This window comes from Panthera onca, chromosome B1 (genome assembly GCF_046562875.1).
Source record: "Panthera onca isolate mPanOnc1 chromosome B1, mPanOnc1 haplotype 2, whole genome shotgun sequence".
In the NCBI taxonomy this organism is placed as follows: domain Eukaryota; kingdom Metazoa; phylum Chordata; class Mammalia; order Carnivora; family Felidae; genus Panthera; species Panthera onca.
Window position 1 is genome coordinate 197210598 of NC_138342.1, and position 24136 is coordinate 197234733.

General features: G+C 41.7%; 1 protein-coding gene across 1 annotated transcript in view; it reads left to right on the plus strand.

Moving 5' to 3' along the window:
* The first annotated feature begins 1908 nt into the window (after positions 1 to 1908).
* Positions 1909 to 24136, plus strand: part of GPM6A (glycoprotein M6A) — a 352146-nt gene continuing 329918 nt past the window's right edge. Inside the window, exon 1 of the mRNA XM_060652845.3 lies at positions 1909 to 2127. Coding sequence (XP_060508828.1) covers positions 2124 to 2127 — 4 coding nt within the window. The 5' untranslated portion in view covers positions 1909 to 2123. The remainder of the gene's footprint in view (positions 2128 to 24136) is intronic.

Below are 24136 nucleotides of genomic sequence, written 5' to 3' on the forward strand. Positions count from 1 at the left end.
ACTCAACATTCCCATTTATAAATTATGTAATTTATAATCTGTTAAATCTCGGGGGAGAAAATGGTTTTTCTATACCTGAGATTCAGGATATTGATGCCCATTTTTATGGTCACTGTAAGACAGATTACTTAAACATCAAAAAATTTTCTATATTCACTGATAATCAGCCAAAAGAGAGACAGCATCATGATTTAGATGGCAGTATATAGCAGCTGATATTTTTAGTGTTTTCAAAATTCTTATAAGTCACTGAGCGTGTCTGAAATATTTATAGATTATACTCAGTGCCGGAAGATACCACCGTCTTTTACAAGCATGTAGCAATCCTCATCAATCTGAGAGATAGTGTGGTGAACTGGTTAAGATCCTGGGCTCTGGAGCATTTCCACTGAGGTTTGAATCTCATCTTCTTGTTTATTACCCATGTGAATTTGGACAGGTGATTTTTTTCTTTATAGCTCAGTCTCATCCGGAAAGTGGGAATGATAGTATCTCTCTTATAAGTTTGTTGTGAGAATTATGTGAATTAATATAAGGCCCTTAGAACAGTGCCCTGCATTTCGTAAGTTGTACTTAATTTGTTACTGTTGTAATTTCATATTTCAGTGTCATGATACAATGCCACCGGGAAATCTAATTGTTTAGAATTGTGCTATCTTGAAATAGGTCCTTGGGAAGTGGTGGCTGGTTATCTGTGGTGATTCAAAAGCTGAGTTTAGGAATTAATCTCCATATATTCATCATTTATCTTGATTGAACCCATGTATAAGTTATGCTTTGCTGCAATCACAGTTCATGAGATTCCATTTCCAGAACCGTGATGCATTTCTGAATGGAGTGCTGAACGCTTACAACTTCTATCGATCACTTCCTTTCCCCTCCCACAAGAATAACTTTCTATTCCCATTTAACTGAAATGCATTTCCAACATGCTTCCAGGAGCATACCTCTTCCATTACGTGAGAAACAGCTGTGCAAATGTTTCTATGCTGTTGTAAATATATGCTCTGCATTTCTGTATTTCTGCTAAACATAATGTTCTTTACTTTTCATATCACGTCTTCTGCATTAGATCGCCGTGCTCCTCAGGGGTAGTAACCGTGTCCACTTTGTTTTTTACTTCCACTTGTTCGCCGCATAGATTTGTATGCTTTAGGCTAAGCAAGAAGCTTAAGACACTTTGGGGACGGATTTGCTGAAATTAACTTCTCCAGTCTGAATCCTGAAAGAACTAGGCCATTATAATTACATAATTTTTTTTTTTTTAAACTTGAAGAGACCTTAGAGATCAGGTTTTCCAGATCCTTCGTTTTACAAATTAGGAAACTGAGTCCCAGTATATCCGTGGTAGAGCCAGAATCACAATCCATTCTTCCAGGCTGATAAGCCCAGTGCTGTTTCTGCAGCGTCAGCTCCCTCTTGGATTGAGTCATTTATTTTCCAGGTGACTTCTGCATATTACGGTGTGTGGAGGGGGGGGAGGGGAGGGGGTAGGGAACTGGCTTTTAGGTCTTTGGAGCCTTGCCAGGTTACAGAAACCAACATACATAGCACAGAAGAAGGAAGAGAGACCTAATATAAATTAAAAGGGGAATTTCTCTCTTCCTCGTCTTTAGTAATATCGTTATCAAGGGAAAAATGGCATACTTAAGAGAAGATCTTAGGGAATGCGAAATCATCGTAACCAATCTGTCTCTTCTGGAATGATCTCTTCGTAGCCTGCACGTTAGGGGTGATTATTTTGGCCAGAGGGTCCTTGCCCGGGTTGGGGGGGGGGGTGGGGTGGGAGACAATGCGTGTGTCTGTGGTGTGTAGTTCCCATTTGGGGGGAGGCGTCTGCACGTGGCTGGCTGCGGAGCGAAAGGGGGCGGGGTGGGGGGCGCGGGGAGGAGAGCGCGCGCGAAGGGCCGGGCAGTAGCCATTAGCCCGAGGAGGCAGGTGGGGAGCGGGAGGGGTCTGCGCGTCCTCCGAGGTGCCGGGAGCCCCGAGAGCCGCTCGGCCCGGAGGGGGGAGGCCGCCACTCGCCGCGGCGCCGGGAACTGAGGAGCGGCCAGAAGAACTTGGTGGCTCGCGCTCGTCTGGGGACGTTGGTCCGGGGCCGCGGGGCAGCTGGACGTCGGGCCATGGGTGAGTGCGCGGGCGGGGGCGCCCCAGCGCGGGGCCTCGGGGGCGGGGTGGCACCGCCGGGAGAGTAGGTGTGGGGTCGGCCTCCGCGTCTGTCTCGGGACTTGCCCCCCCCCCCCACCGGGCGCGGGGCGGTGGGGACGCGGTGGCACCCGGTGGGGTGGAGGGGGGGGGCGCGGAGGTGGCTAGCGCGCGGGGACCGCAGTCCGGGGACGCCGCGGAGGAGGGCGGCCGGGGGAGCCGGGGTTCAGGGGGGACTGACGTGCGCACGTGTCCCCGCGCTGCCGCCTGCCCTTCGGGGAGCCAGTGGAGTCGGGGCGCGAGAAACGCAAACTTCGCACAACTTCCCTTCGCTCGGGTTCCCGTCCGGGCGCCGCCGGCGCGGGGCGAGGTCGGGGACACCTTCTGGTCCCCTCTCAGCTGAGCGCCGGCCTTGCACAAAAGGTCTGCGGCCGAGGCTGAAGGCGGACTCTCCCCTCCACCCCAGCGGGGCAGACGGCGTGGTCGAGGGGGCGTCCAGACCCGCTCGGGTGGCCGGGCTGTGCACTGCGCGCAGCTCCGCTCCGCTCGAGTCCCTGGACGGGGTCCACTCCTCCAGAGTTTGGCGGCCGCGGCGGCGGCTTGGACCGGCCCCAGGAATGCGGTCGGGTGGGGTGGAGGGGTTGCGAGAGCCCGGTGCGACACAGGCCTTGCGGACCCGGCGCGAGGAGGTTGGTTCCACGGGGAGAGTTCTCCGAGGTGCGAGGGAGGGGCCGGGGAGGAGGAGCCTCCCGGCTGCGGTGTGCTGGGCTCGGGGCGCCCAGCGTCGGGCCGTGCGGCTTCTCCGGGTTACTGATTAGCGACCCGCCGGCACTCGGGGTTACTGGTCAACGCCAGCACTCTCGTTTCTTCTCGTCCAAGTCCAGTGCGCGCCCCTCCCCCAGCCTCTCCCTTGTCCTTTGTTGTAAAGGATTTTTTTTTTTTTTTCCCACCCCCCAGAGTAAAGGAGGCTTTGGGATAGACGTGCTCGGGTTGAAATTCCTAAGTTCCCACAGACTCAAGGGTTAGGGGATGCTTTGACTGCTAATCGGTGCAGTTTATAGACGCTGGCCAATTCAGGAGAAAGGAAAAAAGAGAAAGCTGAGGACAGTTTGCCTGTGAATGTTAATTGTGGTCAAGACATTCACAGTCTCTTCTCGCTTGACCCGGAAGTCTTAGAAAGACCCATTTTCAGGGCCTTTGAAAAATAAAGCAGGGTTGCAAATGATCTCCAGAATGGACTGGCTTTAAAAGCTTTCTGAAATTGAAGGACTATTTCCAAGTTAAGAAGGAAAGATAAAACACTTTCCCAAGTGGGGCAGAAAGTATTTAAGGCTTGGTCTTCCTTCCTGTCTTTCATTGTGCATAGGAATATAAACTCTTGTTAGAATAACCGCGGAGGAGAAAAGCTCTCAAAAATGGAAAGCCAAAGTAATTGACTTAGTGTAATTTACTCATTTACCCTACTGAAAGCACTAAGATGCTGTTTGTAACCAACATTCTCTAGAATGTTCTCTAGAAGGAATGAACTTGTTTACCGTGTAACCTTAAGCTTGAGTGGGCTGCCTACCCGAGGATAAGGTGCTCTTGATTTTGAAGCTAATTGTTTCTCTACTATTTGCATACTATAATGAACACAGTTGGTCCTGGAGTTTGCTTCAATGCCCTTGGATAAATTAGGCTTGATCCCACATATGGGAAGGTGTTATCAAGGAAAGGAGTTAGAGCTAACACCTGAGCCCTTAGGCTAATCCTGAGCTTGGTCTCTAACCCTTATGAGTTCTCTTTCCTATCTGGAATCTGACAGATGCCTAAAATTTGTCTCTGCCTCCTTCTACCGTTACATTTTTCTTATTGAAATTGTGGTCCCGAGAAATTCCTGTTGATGTCAGATGGCCAGTAAGAGAGAGTGGGTAGAGGAAGCAAGTGAGAACCCAGGGGTCAGGGAGTAGAGACAGAACAGGTATGTAGCAATGGGGAGTGAGATCAAGATGCCAGGACTCAGGACAATGACCCAGACATGCAGTCCAGAGATAGGAAGAGCCACCAAGCAGATGGGGGCCGGTGAGAGACCGAAGGGGGGAAATATGTACAGAAACTCCAGAGAAAACACTTGGTCACTTGAGGTCATCTTTCTCCTCTTTTACTTGCGAAAAGCACAGAACATCAGTCAGAGTTTCTTTTGTTTGTGGTAGCAGGGGGTGAGGGCACTGGAGTCCACATTGCTAGGATGAAGGGGGAAAAGCAGGGTAGCAGCATGCCTGGCTGTGCCAGCAAGCTGAATCCACCCTTCTCTGGTGTCATGACAACCGAAATTTATCATTTATAGAAAGGAAGATGGTGCTATGGGAGTGAATATAGCAATCAGTTCTTGTTTGACTCAGGAGAAGAAATCCATACTCTAGCTTGGGAGAAGAATGAGAATAATTGGTTAATCAAATACTCTGAATAATTTATAGTTATATCTATAATGCACAAGGCTAATTTTTTTTTTTTAAAAAAAGGAAGGTTATTTGCAAAGTAGGCAAATTGACATTTTGGCACCTCTTGCTTCCTTCTTTTATTTTCTTTCCTCAGCAATGGCTTCAGCTTGTCTAGTTATGCAACAAGTTTTCCCCTCTGCCCTCAAATGTTCCCCTACAGAAAGGATATGATGAGGTGTTTGATACGAAAACAATGCAGGGCTAACTTTTGGCCAAGAGTATTTGCATTTTAGCTGCAAGGCTAACTTTGTCCTCTCATCTCTCTAATGGTAGAGTTTCAGGCTCCAGTGTGAGACAGGTCAGGAATATTTTTAATTTCTCTTCTAACCGCATCACCTACTGTTTTATTTATTTAAAAAATGACGTTGGGCGTTATTTCATTCCACAGGTTACTGTGGGAAGCTGCACGGGGGGTGTGGTATTGGAGCTGATTTGGGCCATGTGAAAGGGTTTGGTAAGGGAAGAGGTGTTGTAGGTAGACAATGGGCCCCTTCTCAAAGAGGAAGGAAATCAGTTTTGGGGAACAGTAAGACATGGAGCTGAGTTGACAGGATGGACTTCATTTTGGAGAGCCTTCAAAAGTAACCAGAGGAATTTAGAATTTATACCAGAGGAAATAGGGAGTCATGGAAGGTTTTTGAGCACAGAAGGTTTTTGAGCATTACAATGAAATCAGTGCTTAAAGGAGATGAATTGATTGGTGTTGTGTAAGACAAAGGATAAATTGGAGAGAGTAGACCCAGAAGATAGACTTAGTTGTCAAAGTAATCCTGAAATGATAGGCCATGTATCTAGACCAGTCATAGAGGAAGAGTGGTTAACAGTGGAAATGGGGAAAAAAAGACAGGTGAAAGATACCTCTAAAGAGAAAGCTGTAAACATAGGCAATTGAGTAATAGCAAGGAAAGTGAATCATCTCTCTCTGGAGATTGGAAACCTTGAAAATTGGGGAAATAGTGGGTCCCTTGAGAATGTTTAAAGGATTAACCAGATGCTTTATTTTCCGGATGCTTTGGACAGAAAATTAATTTCATTTTTGGAATGTTAATTAAGAGGTGATAGCTAGACATCTAAACACAAGTGTTTAGTATGTTGGAAATGCATAATGAGAACTTAGCAGAGCACGGGAGCAAGAAGGGAAATAAAGACCTGAGGGTTGCTAACCTCTAGTAAGAGTTAAACCCCATGCAACGAAAGAATATAAGGTGTGCTGGTTGAGGGGTAGGAAAAGAAAGGAACATACACCACATAAAATGGACTAAATGCCCTAAAATTAGAACAATGAAATGTTCCATCTTTAACATTCAGCTTTAGATCCAGGAGTCTGTAAATTTTGATGAGAAGAATCTCGGGAGGAAATATCTTGCTCTCGTTCAGTTTCGGTAAACATGGACTTGGTTAAGGATCTGTAAAATTATTTGCAAATTTAGGCAAGGAGTAATGAGACATCGTATTGTTTTGAACTCATACTAGTTTTAAGAAAAATATGACCCCCTACAGGCAGTTATGAGCAGGGTGTAAAGAGCCCGGATTTGAAGCAGGACAAATAAGATAATTTTTTATGTCTTTGGGTGAGTCATTTAAATCTTGGGGTTTCTGTTTTCCCCGAGGGCATTGGGGGATACTTGGTATAAATTTATGTAGCTCAGATCTTGATTCGGTAACAGAGGAAAAAAACATGCAAAGAAGATAGAGTTGAGCTATTTTCATTAAGCAAATTAAGAACATTTTAATGATTCTAGGCTACTAGGTAAAACTTTTAAGGGTCATTTGGCCTCTAGTATGTTATTCTCCCTGGAAAATTTATAAAAGCCCGAGAGCCTGAGCCTGAACAGAAAAAGATAAACTAATGTTCTGGTTATCTTTGCTGCATCACAAGTATCCCCAAAACTGGTGAGTTAAAATGACAGTTTATCATTAATCTCTGTGGGTTCTGTGGGCTGTCTCCTGAGCAGGTCTTGTTTGAAATCTGGTGCCTTTGCAGTCCAGTATCTGCTGGGGATTCAGGCATCAGAAGACTTGGCTGGGCTGGTTGTCTCAGGTAGGTCTCACATAGCAGCGCTGACAACTGGCTGTTGGCTGAGATGTCAGTTGGGGCTGCTTCCAAGGGACTTGGGCTTTTCACAAAATGGCAGCTCGATTCCTAGAGGCAGCCTTGGTACAAGGGTTCCAAGAAACCCAGGCAGAAGCTACGGGGATTGTTATGACCTAGAACGTCCTGTGTCTCAGAACATTATTTCTGCTGCCTTCTGTTGGTCAGGAAAGTCATTATGGGCGACGTATTCAAGGGGAGGGGCCCTGGATCCCTCCTTGTGATTTAAGGAGCAACGTAGTCTCCAAGGAGAGAAAAGGAATCGCAGTAGCCAACTACTACTTGGTCTCGTTTCTACAAGAGATGCCTTATAAGTGTGCTTTGCCGTAGAGACATCCTCAGGTTTGCCAGGGAAAATTTGATGTACGTTTTCTGAAACATATAGGATAAAAGACTGCATCTTTAATTAGAAGTACGAAGAAATCTAGACAGTCCCGCTAAAATTTCACAGCAGAACGGTTGAGTGTGGAAATTCATGCCTGGGTGCAAATGTGTTAGGAGGATGCTGGGATAAAGCTCTACTCAAAATAATTTCAAATAAGATCAGCTTGTCTTTCTTATTTTAATTTAAATGGGGAACTTCTGAAGCGATTTTGAGATGCTCTTTATTTCACTTAGAATCAAGCTTTTGTCATACAGTAGAATGTAGGTCAAATAAATCCTTTATTGAATATCCTCTCATCATAATGAACTACATGCTTTGTGGCAAAACTGGTCAGAAGCTTGCTTCAGTTTTCACAAACATATTAATTATACAAAACACGTAACGTGAATTGGTAGGGTGTTGACTAAAAATAAGTATGGGCTTAAATATTCTGATTTTTGGAACATATGTTTCTAAATTAAACATGTAACATTCAATGTAACAGAACTTTAAATTCTCATTTTATCATTTTTTTTTAAAAAAGTTTATTTATTGAAGGAGAGAGAGAATCCCAAGAATCTGTCATCACAGAGCCTGATGAGGGCCTCAGTTGCTCGATTGAGGAGATCATGACCTGAGTTGAAACCGAGCCGGATGCTTAACCGACTGAGCCCCTCATTTTATCACTTTTAACTGGAGAGGGTCAGATCAGAGTTGTTATTTCCGATACAAAAAAAAAAAAAAAAAAATGGTCTTCTTCCTAGACAATTGAAACATAAGAATTAGGGTGAAAGAAATGGGTTCAAACTCAAGGAAGGCATTAGTTTCAGCCGGAAACTTACTAGCGGCCTTAAAAAAGAGTTAGGTTCTGCCTTTCAACTTGGTTGATCTAGGCTCGTTCTATTTTCAGTTATTTGACGAGGGACCACGATAGATACTGTGAAGCCATATACTGGGTGCACATGACACACAGACACAGCCTTGTCTCACCGAGAAATAAAGTCTTGACCTACATAACCAGGATAGTGGGAATAACGCATGAGGTAATATGACGTGTACTTAAATTCTTCTTTACTTCGTCAAGATCACCTGTCGGAACAGTCGCTCACGACACGTCCCGCATAACGTGTCGCAACCACCCAAACTGCATAACAGCAGAAGTATCTCTTGCTGCTGCTGTAAAATTTCTCGTGCTACGACTTCTAATTTTCTTGTTCCATTAGAATAACTGAGGGAATATGTTAAGTACTAATTCCTGGGTCCCGCTGCCGGGGTTCAGGTGGAGAAGGTCTGGGCCTGAGAAGCGGGCTTGCACTTTTAACACGCAGCCTCGCCCGTTTTGAGGCGGGAAGCCTGGCGCCTGCTTTGAGAAGTAACTCTTCCAGAACGCCCGCCTTCTCTCCTTCCTCAGGCCAGCGGAGCTACCGTTACAACCTTATTCCTTTACCCGTATCTCCGATACATTACATTTGATTCTAATCCGGTTCCTGCTCTAGAAAGTGTCACCAAGAGCTACATTTCGGGAGTGATGTGACGTTTCTGTTTCTTTTCTCCGTTCAGCTTGTTAGGTCTCTACACTTCCTGTCTGTCCCTTCTGCCCCAGCCATTCCTTAGCCTTATTGTGGGTGATGCTCTCCAGAGATGACTGAAACCCTCCCCCTGAAGACGGCTTATGATTTCCAGCCTTATGGCTTCAAGAATTTACGTGTACATAACGCCCGAATCGCTGTCGCCGGACCCAGCTGCCCCCCTACGTCCACCCGGCCATGCCTCTATTCCCCTAACCGCAGTATGTTCCAGACGGAATGAATTCATCCTCCCCGGATATACTTGCTTCTCTCTTATCCCCTTTTCGTTTGTCGATGACTCTGGACTACACCTGGCCCCTAGCGTCTCTTACCGTCCCCCCTGGCTTGTCACGTGTCGTCCAGCTTGCTTGCACTCAGCGGCTCCCCCTCCTGCCTCCGCTCTGATGGTCTTTCCTGCGGGAGGTGCCAGCCTCTTCCATCCCCCCACCTCGCCCCTACGATGATCAGCACACTCCATTCAAGCATGGCTCTTACCCCGCCTTGTATCCTGACCACTGTGTTTCCTGCTGTTCTCTCTCCTACATTTTCCCACTGACCAAACTGACTGCGTCCACTCACCTTAGCTTTTTCGTACCCTCAACCATGTGATCATGCCTGGTTTCGCTCTTTGCCAGGCCCTTTCTGTTTCTCTGCGGAAATGTAAAACTTTATTGCCTGGCTTACCTTCGTTAGCACAACATAAATGTCTTTCCTGCGTGAAGACTGTCTAAGATGTGCCCCGTCTTGGTGTTTTCTGAAGCACGGGGTGCATACTAGTGAGATGCCAGTGTTGTTATTTTATGTGTTTAACAAGCACAATATTGCATATGTGCCGTGCACTGTTTTAAACGTTTTTTTTAAAATTTTTAAAAATATTTTTATTTATTTTTTTTGAGACAGAGACAGAGCATGCGCAGGGGAGGGGCAGAGAGAGAGGGAGACAAAGAATCCGAAGCAGGCTCCAGGCTCTTGAGCTGTCAGCACAGAGCCCGACCCGGGGCTCGAACTCACAAACCGGGAGATCGTGACCTGAGCCGAAGTCAGACGCTCAACCGGCTCAGCCACCCAGGCGCCCCAACATTTGTTTGTTTTTAAGCAATAAATATGCTTTGTTTAAAAAGGAAGGCAGTGGTGTTATATACATGGAGCTCTTACAGTGTTGATTTATTCATGAAGAGATAAAACATTTGGTAACCCCAGTCATCTAAAACATGGTTATATTATTGGCCTTTAACTTCCATGTTTTAAGTGTTTTTGAGTACTTAGTGGTAAGTCTTCGTAACAATTGTGTTAATTATTATTACCTTTTTCATTTTTACACGGAGCTTTCAATAATTTGTCCAAGGTAACGGAAGTAGCAGGCAGCAGAGAGGGGATTTGAACTCAGGCAGTCTGTGCTCCCAAACACTGTGTTGTACTCTTTCCATTTCAGATGGGTATGACCTTATTTTAGGTGGTCACGGCATTAAACAAAATAGAATGTTAGTGATAAAGTTATTCTCATCTCATTTTTTTTCAACTCTTTTGATTAAATCAAGACTGACTCCTAATTTAGTGCTGTTAGTTTTATGCATTTCGCAGGAATTACCTTAACAGATCTCCCTTATATCACATGGTAAGTGCATTCTGGTTTACATCAACTGAGAGGTAAAGTGATGCTCAAGGTAAAAAAATGGCCAAATAATTAAAAAGTACCAATGATAGTTCAGGTATTTCCTTTTATAATAAAGAGAGGGCAGGCTGTAGACTTTGAACGTTTGGTAAAAACTTGTTTTTTTTTTTTTAGATAAGCAATACTGATTATTTATTTATGGTAGAAATTGTAAGTTTTATTGACAGTATATTTTACTAACAATGAAAATTGTATTTTAAAACAGGAAGTAGGGGTGCCTGGTTGACTCACTTGGTTAAGTGTCTGATTCTTAGTTTTGGCTCAGGTCATGATCTCGTGAGTTTGAGCCCCACGTCGGGCTCCGTGCTGTCAGGGCTGAGCCTTGCGATTCTCTCTCTCCCTCTTTCTCTGCCTCTCTCCTGCTCTCTCTCTCTCAAAAATAAATAAAGTTAAAAAAAAAAACAAACCATGAAGTAAATGAGAGTAATGATGATACTAATAGGGGATAAACCATATAACCTGGAGGCAGCTTGGTGCTGCTGAAGTAGTTAAAACAAGTATTTCAATAAATTTTTAACCTAATTCATGGAAGCGGTGGAACTTGGGCCCTTCTGTCACTTAACCTTCTGGGCCTGTGGGAGTAATACCATCAATATCTATCTTACAAGGATGTTTGTGTAAAAAAAGAAGGTATTTGACAAGAATCTTGAGTATAGTAAGTGCTCAGTGATTCATTACATTTTTACACATTGCTGGGTAACATGGTAGGAACCATGAACATGGTGTCCAAGTGCCTGGAGTTTAGTAAATGCTGCATCTGATGAAAGTCAGCCTTTCTGTCTGCTCCCAATGTCTTCTCTCTCCATCTGTCATGGCAGTTATTGAATGTGTGAATGTGTGTTTGCTTCCCCAGTATTTGAAGTCATGTCCAGACTCTGAAGGCAGTGGCTTCCAGATTATTGGCATAGAAACCAACGAACATTCTTCCCATTAATCTGTTTGTCTAATGTTGCCGACCTTGCTGCCTTAGTAGAAAGTTACAGAAATGCAAAATGTGATTCCTCTTTATGTAAAATGTATTTAGAATTCATCATGGCAGGAGATGGGAAAGAAGGCAGAGGTGTGGAATGAGTCCACATCTGTCCAGAACAGAGTTAAGGATGCGGTCGTGGAAGGGATTCAACACTGACCAACGTCCCTTAGATAAGTTGAAAAACATTAAGGCAACAAAGATCTAGAAGAATCTGCTGCAAAGCAGATGAAACAGAGTTAACATAATGTCAGGAGAGTCAAAGGAGAACAGTGTTTTGAGAAATAATCTGCAGTGTTCAGTAGAATAGAAGGAACAGAGGAATGTCATTTCTTTTGCTTTAATGGCTTTTTCATTGATAGAAGCCTGTTGAAATTAGTGTTTTTAGTTAAGAGGTGAAGATACAAGCCTGCTCTCATGGAGCAGATTTCAAGGACCAAAAACAAAACAGAACAAGGAAGGAAGGAGAAAGGAAGGAAGGAAGGAAGGGGAGGGAGGCAGGAGGGAGGAAGGTGAGAAGAGGGGGTAAGGGACAAGGGGAGAGGGAAGGGAGAAAGGAGGACAGAAAAAAACTTTTAATGGATCCAAGGTTAAGTGAAGAGTTTTATGAGGTAGGAAAGAGCCAGAAGAATTGCTTCATGTTTTGAGAAAGAGGGGAATAGACCGAAATGCCATGGAATGACAGAACCTCTGAGCAATGGATTATAAAACAATTAAGAATATGAACTTATTTTATATTACTTATAGTTAAAATTTTTTTTGATGTTTATTTACTTTTGAGAGAGAGAGAAAGCATGTGAGCGGGGGAGGGGCAGAGAGAGAGGGAGACACAGAATCCAAAGCAGGCTCCAGACTCTGAGCTGTCAGCACAGAACCCGACGTGGGGCTTGAATGCACGAACCCGTTGAGATTGTGACCTGAGCCGAAGTCGAACACTTAAGCGACTGAGCCACCAGGCTTAAACATAGTTTTAAAGAAAAAAAATCCTATTTTTTTCTATAAAATGTTTGATGGCATTTGAGGGTTTTTAAATTTTTTAATTTTTTAAAAATGTTTTTATTTATATTTGAGAGAGAGTGTGAGTGGGGGGAGAGGCAGAGAGAGAGCGGGGGCTCTGTGCTGACAGCAGACAGCCAGATGTGGGGCTCGAACTCATGAACCCGGAGATCATGACCTAAGCCAAAATTGGGCGCTCAATTGACTGAGCCATCCAGGCACCCCAGGGATTTTTATTTACTCATTTTTTAAATCAAAATAGATATATTTTTTTTTTCAGGAGTAGAATTTAGTGATTCATCACTTACATGGAGCACGCAGTCCTCCTCCCAGCCAGTGTCGTCCTTAATGCTCCTCACCCCTTTAGCCCTTCCCCCCACCAGCCACCCTGAGTTTGTTCTCTGTATTTAAGAGTTTCTTATGGTTTGTCTCTCTCTCTGTTTTTACATTATTTTTGCTTCCTTCATGTTCATCTGTTTTGTGTCTTCAATTCCACATGTGAGTGAAATCATATGATACTTGTCTTTCTTTGCCTAACTTATTTCGCTCAACATAATACACTCTAGTTCCATCCTTGTTGTTGCAAATGCAAGATTTCATTCTTTCTGCTCGCTGAGTAATATTCCATTGGATATTTCAACATATCTTCTTTATCCATTCATCAGTCTATGGACATTTGGGCTCTTTCCATACTTTGGCTATTGTTCTAGCGCTGCTATAAACGTTGGGGTGCATGTGTCCTTTTCAATCAGCATTTTTGTATCCTTTGGATAAATACCTAGTAGCGTAATTGCTGGGTCGTAGGGTAGTTCTATTTTTAATGTTTTGAGGACCTCCATACTGTTTTCCAGAGTGGCCATACCAGTTTACATTCCCACCAGCAGTGCAAAAGAGATCCTCTTTCTCCGCATCCTCGCCAACATCTGTTGTTGCCTGAGTTGTTAATGTTAGCCATTCTGACAGGGGTGAGGTGGTATCTCATTGTGGTTTTGATTGTATTTCCCTGATGATGAGTGATGCTGAGCATTTTTTCATGTGTCTGTTAGCTATCTGGATGTCTTCTTTGGAAAAGTGTCCATTTGTGTCATTTTCCCATTTCTTCACTGGATTATTTGATTTCAGGTGTTGAGTTTGATAAGTTCTCTATTGATTTTGGATACTAACCCTTTATCTGATATGTCATTTGCAAATATCTTCTCCCGTTCTGTCAGTTGCCTTTTAGTTTTGCTGATTGTTTCCTTTGCTGTACAGGAGCTTCTCATCTTGATAAGGTCCCAATAGTTCATTTTTGCTTTTGTTTCCCTTGCCTCTGGAGACATGTGTAGTAAGAAGTTGCTGCAGCTGAGGTCAAAGAGGTTGTTACCGATTTTCTCCTCCAGGATTTTGATGTCTTCCTGTCTTACATTTAGGTGTAAGACAGTGGTCCAGGTTCACTCTTCTGCATGTCGCTATCCAGTTTCCCCAGCACCGTTTGCTGAAGAGACTGTCTTTATTCCATTGGATATTCTTTCCTGCTTTGTCAAAGTTAGTTGCCCATATGTTTGTGGGTCAGTTTCTGGATTCTGTGTTCTGTTCCACTGATCTGAGTGTCTGTTTTTGTGCCAGTACCATACTGTCTTGATGATTACAGCTTTGTAGTATAGCTTGAAGTCCAGGATTGTGATGCCTCCAGCTTTGGTTTTCTTTTTCAAGATTGCTTTGGCTATTTGGGGTCTTTTGTGGTTCCGTACAAATTTTATAGGATTGTTTGTTCTAGCTCTGTGAAGAATGCTGGTGTTATTTTGATAGGGATTGCATGGAATATGTAGATTGTGTTGGGTAGTATTGACGTTTTAACAATATTTGTTCTTCCAACCCATGAGCATAGAGTATTTTTTTTTTTTTTCGTTTTCTTCAGTATCTTTCATAAGCTTTCTATAGTTTTCAGTGTATAGATTTTTTACCTCTTTGGTTAAGTTTATTTCTAGGTATTTTATGCTTTTTGGTGCAGTTGTAAATGGGATCAATTCCTTGATTTCTCTTTCTGCTACTTCATTATTGGTGTTTAGAAATGCAGCCGATTTCTGTACGTTTATTTTGTAATCCTATGACTTTGCTGAATTCATGGATCAGTTTTTTGGTGGGGCCTTTGGGGTTTTCCACATAGGCTATCAGGTCATCTGTGAAGAGGGAAAGGTTGACTTGCTCTTGTTGATTTGGATGCATTTTATTTCCTTTTGATTGCTGAGGCTGGGACTTCCAACACTATGTTTAACAGCAGTGGTGAGAGTGGGCATTCTTGTCGTGTTACTGACCTTAGGGAGAAAACTCTCAGTTTTTACCCATTAAAGATATTGTTGGCTGTTTCATATATGGCCTTTATTATCTTGGGTATGATCCTTCTATCCCTACTTTTTTGAGGGTTTTTATCCAGAGAGGATGCTGTATTTTGTCAAATGCTTTTTCAGCATCTATTGAGAGGATCATGAATTTTTTTTTTTTTAAATGTCTATTTATTATTGAGAGGCGGCAAGACAGAGCATGAGCATGGGAGGGGCAGAGTCAGGAGAAGACATAGAATTTGAAGCAGGCTCCAGGCTGTCAGCACAGAGCCCGACACAGGGCTCGAACCCACCAACTGTGAAATCATGACCTGGGCCAAAGTTGGACGCCCAATTGACTGAGCCACCCAGGCGCCCCAGGATCATGTAGTTCTAATCCTTTCTTTTATTAATGTGATGTATCACGTTGATTGATTTGTGGATACTGAACCAGCCCTGCAGCCCAGGAATAAATCCCACTCGATCGTGGTGAATAATTCTTTCCACGTATTGTTGGATCCGATTGGCTAGTGTCTGTTAAGAATTTTGCATCCGTCTTCGTCAGGGAAGTTGGTCTGTAGTTCTCCTTTGTGGTAGGATCTTTTGTCTGGTTTTGGAATCAAGGTAATGCTAGCCCTGAGAATTTTTTTTTTTTTTTTAATGAAAGAATATGCTTCCTGATTGTTTTAAATTGTCTAATAATATGTTCAGTAAAGATGTAACTTGTTGGTTTTGACAAGCATATTGTGTTCATTTTTCTTGTATTTCATTTATACAAGTATGAATACAAGATATTCATACCTTTAATACTAAGAGTATGTAGGTAAATATATGGTCTATATTCAAACAGTTAAATGAATCAAAGATAAAGCATATTGTGGCTAAATTTTTTCAGGTCGGAAATCAGGAGAAAATGGTTCTTGTCCAAGCTCACTTGTTCTTGATCTGTGTTCCCTTTTCCCCTCAGGTGTAGATGAAAACTTGGGTTCAGTCGCCTATAAAATTCCATGCAGCTCTGAATGCCTATGAGCTAGGGGGGCCCGGCTCAGTCAGTAGAGCATGCGACTCTGGATCTCGACACTGTGAATTTGTGCTCCATGCTGTGTGTGGGGATAAAAAAAATAAAAAATAAATAAATAAATAAATGCCTATAAGCTAATCAACAAACAAGAAAATAAATAGAGACAAGACACTGGTGCCCACATCCTCATCAGATTACTAAAGCGGATGGTTGCATATCAGTGAGTGTCTCAGCTGCAAACAAACCTGTCCTTCTTAGTAACTTCTTTGTGGTTTCGACCCAGACTTTCTAACAGAGAAGACTTTGAAGACTTCAACTAGAAGATTTTGAGATTTTTCCTTGTTTACAGCCTTCGATATATTTTTTTGTACTTATCAAATGAAGATGAAACAACTGAAACAAAACAAAACTCCAAACTCTGATATGTCCAGGAATTATCTCAGGCTTCTTTCAGCTCTGTTACTCATTTATAAGTCATTATATATTATTACTTATATACATTATTAATATGTAATAACTATAATTACAAATTATAATATTCATATATATTATTGAATATTATATAGTAATTATAGCTGTATGCTATAATACATATTATTGTATATTATATAATAATTGTAGTAATATATTGCTCTTAAGTGAGGGAACTAGCTGATATATTTCTTTTTTTAAAAATTTTTTTTAACATTTATTTATTTTTGAGACAGAGAGAGACAGAGCATGAACGGGGGAGGGTCAGAGAGAGAGGGAGACACAGAATCTGAAACAGGCTCCAGGCTCTGAGCAGTCAGCACAGAGCCCGACGCGGGGCTCGAACTCACGGACCGCGAGATGGTGACCTGAGCTGAAGTCGGACGCTTAACCGACTGAGCCACCCAGGCGCCCCTAGCTGGTATATTTCAACAAGTAGGTTTATATTTAAAAAAAAATTTTTTTATCATTTATTTTTGAGAGACAGAGACAGAGCATAAGCGGGGGAGGGGCAGAGGGAGAGAAGGAGACCCAGAATCTGAAGCAGGCTCCAGGCTCTGAGCTGTCAGCACAGAGCCTGATGCAGGGCTTGAACCCACAAACCGTGAGATCATAACCTGAGCCAAAGTCAGACACTCAACCGACTGAGCCACCCAGGCGCCCCTGTAGGTTTATATTTCTTATGCTGGTAGCATCCTAAACTTTTGAAGTATATTGCTGCGTGTGTGTCTGTGTGTGTATGTGGGGGGTTCTTGTTTTCTGCATTTTTAAAAATTTGTTTAATTTTTGTGTGAGTTAAAGACAGTGTTCTGTGAGGTTGGTACAGTGAAAAAGGACTCATTTTGCAAGTCCCAGAAATGGTGTCTTAACCCTTGGCAGTGTTCTGTGGAGGTTAAAATATATATATATATATATATATATATATATATATATATATATATATATATATAGCCATGTTTAAATTCTAGTGTATAAATCCCAGACATTTTTCTAGACAAAAATATCAAGGCATAGAGAAAGAGATAATATCTGAAAATGTAAAATAAAATACAAAAATAAAATATAACTCACTGCTGGCTTATTCTTTCTGGGTGGCATATTTTGTGTTTGCTGTTTCTTTTACTAAATGAAAATAAACATGTGCAGGATGGGTGTTGAAATGAACTTGTAGAAAAAATTCTGAAGACCGAGCACACAGTCATATATTGACTGTAGTAGACATTTTCTATCATTGAGACAACTCACCTGTGGTGTCAGATAAGTCAATTGTGGGCTTCGGACTTGAAGCACAGATCATGAATTTTGGATGCGAAGGGAGTCTCTTGCATTCCTGTTGCAACTTGTCTCCTAAATAGTTCAAAATAGACAAAAATTCACAAGGAGGTACCAGATACAGGAGACACGTGTGACAAGGTTATCCATCATTGTCACTGTTTTGCATGGTGTTTTCCCTCTAAGAAAAGATTTACAAAGAATACAGTTTTGTTAATTATACATGAGAGAGTCAATTCAGAGTGACAAGCCTCTAGGAAAAGACCAGAGCAGCTATTAATATAGGCGCACAATTTGTAAGGAGTTTGTTCCTTAGGTATAAATGAAGTAGAGATCACTAGGAAAAAAAACAACAACAGTGTTATTAATTAGTTCCATTTGTTTCTCAGCCGTTACCTCAGTGGTCTTCCCTTTACAGAACATGATGATACGTGGTTTACGTAAACTGAGAGGTAAAGTGATGCTCCACTGGAAAGAGTTTAAAAAAATGAAAATAACCAATGATGGTACCAAACTTACCACGTATTAAAGTCACTGCTGTGGTGCAATGATTGTGCCTGGGGCCACCGTTACTTCCATGGTAAAGAGTGCTCTGGGTTATGTACTGGAAACTTGCTAAGGAAGTAGATGTTAAGCGTTCTGTCCGTTAAAAAAACAAAGGTGGGGCACTTGGCTAGCTCAGGCAGTTAAGATTCCGACTCAGGTCCTGATCGCCTAGTTCGGGAGTTCGAGCCCTGCGTGGGCTCCCAAGTGACGGCTTGGAGACTGCTTGGGATTGTCTTTCTCTCTCTCTCTCTCTCTCTCTCTCTCTCTTTCTCTCTCCCCCTGCCTCCCCACCCCACCCCCGCACTTCCTGCATGCTCTGTCTTTAAATAAATAAATAGCGACTATGTGAGGTGATGGATGTGTTAATTAACTGAATTGGGGTATTTCACAATGTATACGTATATCATCGTGTTGTAAGCGTGAATTATGTACAGTTCTGTTTATCGAGTAAACGCAATAAGGGTGAGCAGTTTATGAAAATAAGAAACTAACTTAAGAGTACTTCTCCCCAAAAAGCAGCCTCTTAAATTTGGTGTAATATTCATGTGAGTGAACACATATTTCACAACAGTCTGACACATGCTCACCCTTGTTCTGCGCACAATGACGTAGTGAAGGATGTAGAGTAATTCTCATTTTTGGTCCCAAAGGACTTCCGTCTTAGTGCACAAAACGTGCACACAGACAACTATTTGAGAATTTTGCAAGATTAGATAACGGAGATCTAGATTTTAGCATTCTAAGGATTGCTGCAACCGCCGGTCACGAATGGAATAGACCAGTGGAGGCCCCAGCCATCACAGCAAGTTTTCCAAATGAGGAACCCTAAAGAGGAGCTGGATGGGCTGTGGCTTTGTCACACAGTAGGGGTGGTAGTCGTGTGGGCATAGCCCAGGAGCAGGAGCAGAGGATGAGGGAAGTAGAGGTGGGATAAGGAGTGGGATATGGGGTCACGGCCCAATAGAAGGGGTTCTGGTCATGATGAACACAGCGTGAATGGTGCCCTGGGGTGAGCAAGGTTGGGGTTCCACCTGCATCTGGTCCTTCTGCTCTCTCCCTCCGGTACCCTAACTATACCCTTCTCATCGCCCTCATCCAGCCCTTAGAGCCTTGTCCCATTTGCTTTCTTTCTGTGCCAGCCTATCATTGCTTCCTTTCCATTCGGTCATGGACCAGCGTTCCAACCACTCCTGAAATTATTCTTGATTCCCTTAGCCCTTTGTCCCAGTGAGTCTAGATTATTGCAACCTGGATGGGATGAAGGCTTGATACAAGGATCCAGAAAATGGTTCTATTACAGGATCATGCAATTGTAGCATTTCAGACAGGGAGTGATAGGAGAGTGTAGCAGACTTGTTACAGATGTAGCGGAAAGGAAGGAACTATGAGAGATAATGAGAAGAAAAGCTATCTTTTTATCTGTTAGAATGCCAACCACAAGGAGTTGGTATTGGACGAAGAGAGAAGGCAGTCATCAGAGACAAACACAGACTGAAAAAATTCACCATTCAGGCAGTTGCCAGTTGGTTAAACTTTATCAAATCCCTTGTTATTAAATAAGAGGATGGTCTGGAATGACTTCTATCAACCCAGTGATTCAGGACTGCTTTGTTGATCTTCCTGTCCAGAGTGAGATTTTGTTACTTCCTGCAACACCTGGTGCTGGTCCCTAGAAACTGTGCAAGATGATAAACTTTTCAGATGAGAGAGTATTTTACTAAGATGATGCAATTGGCTTTGCTCTCGTTGTAAATAAAACCTTCAAACAAGCTTTTAGGGTCCAGTTTCTGATTGAGTGCCATGATATATCCAAAATTTATAAAATTTGACCCAAAGATCTAAGGACATCGACTTCATTAGAAATGAAATAACTTAATATAACGTAACAAATTGTAGATTATAACTTAATGGGCTGTTGTAATGATCAAACTAAATGAAAAGTTTTTTAATTGACACTTTGTTCGTTTTGTATTTTTTTATTTTCTGAGATTTTATTTTTAGGTAATCTCTACGCCCAGCGTCGGGCTTGAATTTACAATTCTGAAATCCAGAGTCACATGCTCCACCCACTGAGCTAGCCAGGCACCTCTAACACTTTGAAAGTTTAGAAACCAGAGAATGTGATGTGGTTATGTGTTAGTAAGGACAGGATATCAACAGTTTTGAAAATATCACTTTATGTAGAATTGTGAACTTTTCTCTTTTTTCCCCCTATTTTTAAGACTTAATATGTATGGTTTAATTGAAATAAAGGACAAAGAACAAAGTTTCCTTTTTCTTATCACCTTAAATTTCACGTTTTCATCTTCAGTCTCCCTAATTCTGGGGCTCTCTTCCATTTCCTTTTTTTTTTTTTTTTTTTTTTTTTTTTTTGCTATCCTGTTTTTCCCTCTTTCTTGCTTTTTCTTGGCTGTTAAAGTTTAAAATGATGAATGTTTGAAAAAACTCTTATCCTTGTGGTTGAAAGACTCATTCAGTTCTCTCCCAACTTCTGTGTAAAAGACTGATTCAAAGCAACGTAAATAAAATACTACATAATTAAAACAAAGCATTCTGTATAGGTGAGTTGTAAAAAACTTAATAGGGTATCTGTGACTGGGTTTTTTTTTTTTTTTTTCATTCTCCATTGAAGCTTTCTTAAATTAAAATGGGGTCCTACATGCCGGTGAATTTCTAGGTGCAAATGTGCCCCCGCCCTCAGCTGCCAAGTGGTACTGGTGGGCAGGACTCTGGTCTTCCCATTTCTGCACAGACTACAGAAGTGAGGTTCAAGTAGCTGCTTGCTCTCCTCAAGCAGAGTCCTTCTGTTTCCTTTGTCAATGGCTTTCTTTTTCTATCCCAGTGGCTGTAGCTCACTGTTTATTTATTGGCTGTTTAGAATGAAAAAATCTAGTCTTTGATCATTGACGACAAATCAGAGCAATGAGCCATCACGGTACATTGGGTAGAGTCTTAGGCTGTTAGGCTCTTGGCTGGTTTGCTGTACTTTACTGTCCTAAAAGTTTGAGAAATCTGGCTGCTTCGTTGGTTGTTTTGCTCCTCTTATTAACACTTGCCAAACCTTTTGTCATGCATCTTTAGAACCATGACAGCTGCTAGGTTAAATTTCAGTTTTGATCACTGCGTCTTTAGAAGTTAAGCTGAGGACGAAAATAGCCATTTCCTTCTCAGTGATTGTAGTGGATGGTGATCACCGGCCTGCTGGGTGCTGAAGTCATAGCGACAGGCCCTCCTTACTCTCTTCTTGGCATCTCAATTAAGCTTTTTAGTCTTTGAATTTGTAACTACAAAAAAAAGTGTGATCTCCTCAGGAAAATGAATACGTTCTTTTATAGGAAAACAACTTCATAGAGTTAATCAAGCATTCTTTTTCTAATGTCCATTTCTGAACTAAGCTAGAAATTATTTGCACTCCTTCCTTTATTTTTCTTCCAGTTTTCATAATTAGCCTTTCAATGGACTTAATCTTTTAATTTTAAGATGATTAATTGCCAAGTTGTTGGGTGCCATTGCTTAGGTTACTAAGCTAAACATACCCGGCAATAACAAGGAGAAGTGCATTGAATTTGCTATAATGGCAACAAATACTCAAGTTTTATTTCCAACAAAGACTCAGGACGTTTTGTAGTCAACAGTATTGTCTTGAGAAGAACTATAGTTATTTCATTTTTCTAGAGAAAGGTAGATTTGGAAAGGTAATTTAATTTTTTTGTGTTAAATTTTTCTATGTATAATAGGAAGAGAAAATTATTTTTTTCTCTTTTTACAAGTCACAAATACAGTTGACCCTTGGGCTACATGGGGATTAGGGACCCTGGACCCCAATCCCATGCAGTTGAAAATCCACGTATAACTTTTGACTCCCTAAAATCTTAACTACTAATTGCCTTCTGTTGACTGGAAGCCTTACCAATAAACAGTCAACTAACACGTATTTTGTACGTTATATGTATTAATACTATGTTCTTACAATAAAGTAAGCTAGAGAAAAGAAACTGTTATTAGGAAAATCATAAGGAAGAGAAAGTACATTTATAGTACTGTGTTATATTGGGGGAAAATACATATATAAATGGCTCTGAGCAGTTCAAAGTGTGTTGTCCAAGGTTTAACTGTAGTCGTAATCTGTCCCTCAAATTATAAACTTTAGACTTCTCCCAGACAGGTTAATGGTGGAAAAAGAGTATATTATTTTACTTTATAAATTGACTTCAACAGAATTTTATATTCTTCAGTTCATGAATTTCTAAGCAAACTTGAACAAATCAGCCTGAAGAATTCATGGCATTTTCACTGCATTTTTTTTTTTTTTTGATTTAGAAAAGTCTGTTTTTGGGGCACTTAGGTGGTTCAATTGGTTAAGCGTCTGACTTCTGCTCAGGTCATGATCTCACAGTTTATGAGTTCGAGCCCTGCGTCGGGCCCTGTGCTCACATCTTAGAGCCTGGATCCTGCTTCAGATTTTGTGTCTCCCTCTCTCTCTGCACTTCCCTTGCTTGCACCCTCTCTCTCTTTCTCAAAAATAAACATTAAAAAAAATCGGAAAAGTCTGTTTTTAACTCCTTATCGTCCCTCCTTTGGTTCCTTTATTTTATTTGTTATTTCTAGACGCAATAATAATATACCTTCCGGACTTGCTGAGATGAATAAATGAGGGAATGTATGTAAAATAGTTTAACAGAGTGTCTGACCAAGAAATAGTGCTTGAAATACACACACACACACACACACACACACACACACCTACCTGATTATGAAAGTAAGTTTGTTTAATTAAATCTTTGGTCTTAATTTCTTTTTAAATTTAACATAAAGGAAACTCTAGATTTGAGAGTATAATACAAACTTCAAACAACATGCTTATTTTTCAAAAGCAGTACACACTGTATTTGTGTATTTTATCAGGAATAAACTGATTAGCTATGGCTTTTCTGGATAGAAAACATTATTCAGAATAAGCTAGAATTAAGAGCAAGACACTGCTCAAAAGTGTTTGGGAGCCATCCTGAAAGTCAGAACTTGAGAAGTCTGTTTGCATAATTCATTCACTAAGCAATTTTTAAACTTGTTATTTTCCAGAGAGCATACTTCGTGCTAGCAATTGCCAGGACAAAAATGAATAAAATATGGTACCTGACAGAGTGATAAGACAGTAGGAGTTTTTAGGTATAACAGGTGCTATAGTGGAAGTTTGGATGGGGTGTATGGACAGAAGAGAGTAGTTAAATAAAATTCCCCCTAAAATGTCAGCAAACTGGATTCCTAGAGGTAGTCTTAGGTTGAGCCGTAAAACGTGAAACTAGTTTGCCTGATGCATGGATCAGTGTACAGGCGTTCCAGCCAGGGACGTAGTATGAATAAAGCACTGAGGTGAAAACAAAGCATGAGGTGTTCAAGGAATTGTAAGCTGCTCAGTTGAGTGGAGCATAGACATGTAGGAAGTATGCATGGATCAGGAGGGCTGCAGTGGTAAACAGGCGGCAGGTTAGGGGTCTTGACGGAGAATACTAAGTAAGCCTGGGGAGCCACTGCTAGGCATTCAGGATGCGGATATTTAGATTGTTCCTTGAGGTCACTTTAAGCGATTTTTATTTTATTAAGATAGTTTCACTTGGGGATGACCATATGATAACTGGGAGATGAGGAAAAACAAGAAAGGGGTGCCTGGGAGGCTCAGTGGGTTGAGCATCTGCCTGTTGGTTTCAGCTCAGGTCATGATCTTGTGGTTCGTGGGTCGAGTCCCACACCAGGCTCCGTGCTGACAGGTGGGACCCCGGAGCCTGCTTTGGATTCTGTGTCTCCCTCTCTCTGCCTCTCCCCTTTCGTGCTCTGTCTTTTTCTCTCTCTCAAAATAAATAAACATTAAAAAAATTAATAAACAAGAAAATATAAGAAACATAATTTTGAAGAATGGAAGTAAAAATACCAAATAAAAGGCTATATAAAAGATCTAATCTAAAAGTGTCTTAAAAATAATTATGTCCAGGCAGCGATTTATTGGAATGGAAGAGTAAAGATCTGAAATTTCATTTTTGACATTTAAAGGAGAAAAACTGTGGGATCATCTTAGTAGATACCTATTTAATAAAATTTAATGTTGATTCATGGTAAAAATTATAACCAAATTAGGAATAAAGCAGAATATTTATAAACTAATCTATATCCTGCAGGCTGACAGGTAACATTACATTTAATGGCGAAATACCAAAAGCATTTCCAATGAAGTCAACAACAGGATA